We start from the raw sequence: 5,477 nt of genomic DNA, 5'->3' as shown, positions 1-5,477 counted from the left end.
TATTATTATCCTCCATAAAATACAATAAGCATACAATAAATGTCCCAACCTTCCCAACCACAATAAAATACAATTAAATTATTAACAATTGTTAAAACAATTAATAAAAGCAGGGCAGGGGCAGTATTCCAGTTTTTCAGCTGTTTATGGAGAAGGTGCTCTAAAGGATAAAAAATACGCAGTGGTGGGACCAGTATTCAATACAAGTGGTGGGATACATAAACATAGATGTATTGTACTAGAATACTCTATTCCCCAAAGCCTTTGCTTTGGGAAAAAAGCACTACTAGTTGCAGCTCTCTGTGTTTCATTTTTCTAAAGGTACAGGATAAGGAAGAAATATTAAACGGGAAATGTATGCCCACTGGGAGCTTCTAGGGCATTCCATTGTCCATTTTGGGGCTTTAAAAGATACAGTGTGGGATAGATAGGGATGTATAAATGATTTCTGCAAGCAACATGTGGCTCATGGACTGCATAAGTCCCATTTTGTATTAAAATTTACAAATTGTTTTCTTCCATAAAACATCCTTTAACAATGCCATTTGACTGCCATTTTTGAAAAATTGAACATTTGTAGAACTAAGAAACAACACAGATATGCCGTGTTGGACTGGAATAGACATTTTGGTCTGATACATTGAAACTAACAGGAAAGAATCCATGAATTGCTCACATTACTTATACTGAGAAGCGCTAGTATAAGTTAATATTCTCACATTTATTCCTTTCAGAAAAGAGGAAGAAGAACAGGAAGTTGGTGCAACGTACTGTAAAAATATAGAAGACTTGCTCCAGCAGTCTGACTTTGTGATGCTGGTTGTGAATTTGACGCCTGAAACACACAAGCTCATTGGGAAAAGGGAGCTTGAGCTGATGAAACCCACTGCTACTCTTATCAACATCAGCAGAGGTAAGCATGTGATTGCTTAAGTGTAAACTTTTGTTCTTTTGATAGCTGATACATCAAACATTTTCTAAAAGATAGTTTTCAGAAACCTCCTTTTGCATGTTTTCAACTCTTTCTTTTTACTGTATGTGTATGAAATGCCTATAACAATCAATTAGACACAATATTTAGAACAGCTGTGCACAATTACTTTAAATTAGTGCTGTGTAAAGTCCCTATTACATCTGATTAAACGTGCATAGAATCCTGCTGCAAAATTCCTGTTGTTTTAACCCTTTGGGCTATAATTGTGGAAGGGCCAGAACAGTCCAGCAGCTTCAGGCCGTACAGTTTTGATTAATGTGTTCTATAATTTCAAGTGAATATGTATAGAAGTGGGTTGTAAATCTTGCAGTAAATATCTAGCTGCTTTATGGCTCCCCTCCCCATTCTTGCTTTCAAGTTTTCCTCTCCATTAGGTGCAGTAGTTGATCAAGATGCTTTGGTAGAAGCACTTCAAAATGGAGTTATTAGGGCTGCAGCTTTGGATGTGACATACCCAGAACTACTGCCAAGGTAAAATTATATGGGACAAACAGAGATAATATATCTTCATTTGTCCTGTCATTATTCTGAATATATGATAACACCAAACATAAATGTTCTTGCCTAATCTTTTTTTTTCCTTTACCTTTTCTGGTCTCCTTTGTTCTTCAGTCAATATAAACTGCTGTAACATCAGTATCCACAATATCTTATATAAAGTACATACATTGGCTGTGTGGAGAATCCACAAGACACTAAGAAGATTACTTTCAAATGAGTACACTCTTGCTTGATTTGTTGATTCTGATATCCAGATCCGGCATGACTCTCTCTGTATTAACCACTATTAGATACACAGACCCACTTGTAACACACATAATATAAAAAGCTGAGGGGCTTTCTGTCTTGTTTCTCCATAATGTGTTAGAGAAAGAAACTACAGGAGAAATTCTGTGAGTTCTTTCTCTGGCTTGTTTTTTGGGGGGGAGGAGACAGACCAGCATGCCGGCTGCAGATGAGTTTAAACATCATAACAATAAACCAGCTTAAGAACATGACTAAGAAGGTGCATCAGCTCACTGCTCATTCTCACTAAGCCAGAGTTTCCACAGGTCCCTGGTTTATTGTAATATCTGAATATGATTAGTGTCACTGAATTTCTTTTTGGGTTTCTGTTAAATGATTATCCTTGGACTTTGTAATGTGTGCAGAGGTATATGTACCTGTCAGTTACATATGTACCATCAGGCATCACTAGGGGTTGCGGAGGGGGTGCAGGCTTCACTAGGTGACACACTTAGGAGGGGTGACTTCACTACTTCCAAGGCATCTGCATTTTGGCAGAAACAGGTTGTGGCATTCACCTGTGTCCCTTTAAAATACTGGAGCCCAGCAAAATAGATGGTGTGAGTGGAGCAAGGCTCAGTGGCAGGAGAAAGGAGAGACCTTGGTGTTTTGTTTCAAAATTTTCTTTAAAAACATCAATTTTTACCAAATTTTCACTTTAATCACATTAAACTATATACATATAAATAACTTAGGCTGTGTGGATGATATTATAATTTAAAGACATTTTAATTTTTCTAGTTGTTTATGCTATTACATTCAGTAATATATGGAATTAAGATTATGATTAAATTAGTACAAAAACATTACTAAGGATTCTGTATGGTGTAGAATGGAAGGAGGCCAAGAATGAGAGACACCAGGTGATGCCAAGTCTAGAGATGCCACTGTGTGCCATCTGTACAGGTGTTTCAGTCATTGCTGTTTCTTTTAAATGACAGAAATCCTGAAGTGTTGGCTTAAAACAAACTGGGACTTCACAGAGAATCACAGGAGGGGTGGTGATGGAGTTAAATTGGGAATCCACCAGTTACAATGGTATAGCAGGCTCAAAACAAGGGCAGTTATTCTTGTTTTTACCTCTTATCAATTTTTTTTAGCTGCTTTCCATCCTAGAATCTTTAACTCCTATATTCCTGCCATACTTTATTAATTTTTTTTTAAAATCCCAGTTTATTGATTGAATAAAGGAAGCTAAAATAAGTACAGTACATATATACAGCTTTACTCAAAACTGTACAATACATTTTGCATCCAGAATTAACGAAGATTTTTGAGGTGCATGCTCAGAGAACAGACAGTTTTATTCCAAACTTTCTAAGAGTGCCTAGAAACAAATATTCGTAAGACTAATTCCTGTTGTGATTGCTAGTATCATCAGCTCAAGAGATAACGCTACTGAGTTGCCAAATCCCTAGCATTATAGCTGCTGTTATGTTCTTCAAATTGCTTGTAACTTATGGTGACCCTATCATGGGATTTTCTTGGCAAGATTTGTTCAAAGGCATTGGCCATTGCCTTCCTCTGAAGATGAGAGAATGTGACTTGCCCAAGGTCACTGAGTGGGTTTCTTTAGCTGGACAGGAATTCAAAACCCTGATCACCAGAGTCATAGTCCAATACTCAAACCATTACACTACACTGGCTTTATGTGGTGTAGTGTTTTGAACATTGGACTACAACTCTAGAGACCATTGGGTGACCTTACACACCAGAGTGTCCTTGAACCTATGAGCATCAGCTGTGTATGATCAGCCTTATCCTTCCCAGTGCTGGATGCTCATGGTCAGACACACACACATCTAAGCATTTTGCAGTGTGCTGACTTTAACCCTTTGACACTCCTATCTCAGCCCCAGAGGAAGGCAGTGTGAAACCCACTCTGAACAAATGAAGAAAACCCTACAACAGGTTCACCTTGGAGTCACCATAAGTCAGATATGACTTGAAGGTACACAACAATAACAGCTATAGCTGTAAAACCTCTTTCCTCTTTTTGCTTAATCTTACACGTTCTCTTTTCCAACTGCTTTTGCACAGCAAAGCAATTCCAGTTAACCTGCCTGTGGCATGGGACTACTAATTATTCTTCGCTGTCTCTCCCACAGAGACCACTTGCTGTTGAAATTGAAGAATGTCATTATAACTCCTCACATTGGAACTGCTACTGTGCAAGCCCTCCTTATGATGACAGAAGAAGCAGTAGAAAATATATTGGCTGTTCTCAATGACCTCCCTATTCCTAGTGAAGTGATCCATAAATGATTTCAGCAAGAATATGAATAGTCAGTGGCTGATGAGCAAAAAGACATTAACCTCTAAGTAACAATACAATATAAGCAACAGTTCTAAAACAACCTGTCCCTATCACAATTTTAATGTGTGTGCTTCTATATTGTGATTAAACTTTTTTGCAGTATATTCTTGCTAATAAAGTTTGTTTCAAGGCTTCTGAGCATGTTAGCTTTCTCTTCCTTTTAGCAAAACAGATATGTGCGCATGCTGTTTGTAGAATGATACCTGAACCAGGACAACCCCCTCCTCAATAGTCTGCAAGACTATTAAGCTTCCTGCCCTCCCGCCCACCGCCGAGGAAAGGGGGAGGAAAAACGACGGCAACGCTTCTGGCCCACATAAAGAAGCCCCATTTTGACGGTTCTTCCTTGCTGCGCCAGGGAACTGCGCGGTTTGGCCGCTGCGGTTCCTGGATGCAGCAACCGGCAGCGGCGTGAGACCACCCATTTTGGGCAGTCTGTAACGCGCCTAAGTTTTCTTGGCAGGATTTGTTTGGAGGACATTTTGCCATTGCCTTCCCATGAGGCTGAGACCAAGATCACCCAGTTGCTTTCCATGGTTAAGCCGCTAAAACTCAAGTGCTCTCAGTCATGCATAGGATTTGTGAATAATTCTACTCACAAATAAGAGTTACCTCTCTGGAAGGAAAGCGTTTCACTCTTGAAAAACTCCTTCATTTCCTCACTCATGCATTAATTCTAATTCCTGATTAATGCTTTCACTAGACGTCGTCCGTGTCTAATTCTTTAATTCTTTGAACATCATGAATTAATTCTAAAGTGTATCATCCTATTCCACTGTGAAACAGGGCTTCCCGAATTGTAACGAAACTGCAGAGATTCAAGGAAGCTCCTCATACAGTGTTAAGGCATTCCTGATTAATGCTTTCACTAGACGTCGTCCGTGTCTATTCTTTGAACATTATGTGTCATGTTAGATATAAACATGACACTTCTATTGTTTAGTGGAAACACTTAAGAGCGTCACCAGATTGTTTTGTTTTTTTCACTCCTACACTTAGTGGGAACACTTGTTACCCAATGGATACTTTTGCCGTCAGTCTCCCTTATCCAAATCCTTGGGACCAGAGTGTTTGGATTTTTGGATACCTGTGTTTGCATATTTAATTTTTTGGGGACCTGTTTTGTGCAGGGATTGGGAGGCCCTTCCCCACCCGCTTCCACTTTGGAGCGCGTGCTCTTTCCTTCCACTCTTCTGTGCTTTCCCTCCCCCCTTGCAGATGATCAGGCTCTCTTGTGTTGTGCTTCAAAGGTTTTGGATTTTGAAGCATTTCAGACAAGGGGATTCAACCTGTATTTTGCTGCATGGCCCATGTGCTGTCCTTGAATGCTTTCTTGGGTTTAGGAGGTTGTTGTGCTGCCCGCCGCTGCGTGCCCCCTGC

At 39.6% G+C, this 5,477-nt stretch overlaps 1 protein-coding gene across 2 annotated transcripts in view; it reads left to right on the top strand.

The window, feature by feature from the left end:
• The window catches only part of LOC121927604 (probable 2-ketogluconate reductase), a 9,773-nt gene extending 5,543 nt beyond the window's left edge, over positions 1–4,230 (top strand). For both annotated transcript variants that reach the window (XM_042461375.1, XM_042461376.1), the window contains 3 exons: positions 735–913; positions 1,369–1,465; positions 3,889–4,230. In XM_042461375.1, the coding sequence (XP_042317309.1) occupies positions 735–913; positions 1,369–1,465; positions 3,889–4,045 (433 nt within the window). In that variant the 3' untranslated portion in view covers positions 4,046–4,230. The remainder of the gene's footprint in view (positions 1–734; positions 914–1,368; positions 1,466–3,888) is intronic.
• Positions 4,231–5,477: the final 1,247 nt, after the last annotated feature.

Source organism: Sceloporus undulatus, chromosome 4 (genome assembly GCF_019175285.1).
Source record: "Sceloporus undulatus isolate JIND9_A2432 ecotype Alabama chromosome 4, SceUnd_v1.1, whole genome shotgun sequence".
Lineage (NCBI taxonomy): Eukaryota > Metazoa > Chordata > Lepidosauria > Squamata > Phrynosomatidae > Sceloporus > Sceloporus undulatus.
This window is presented reverse-complemented; position numbering and strand designations above follow the sequence as displayed.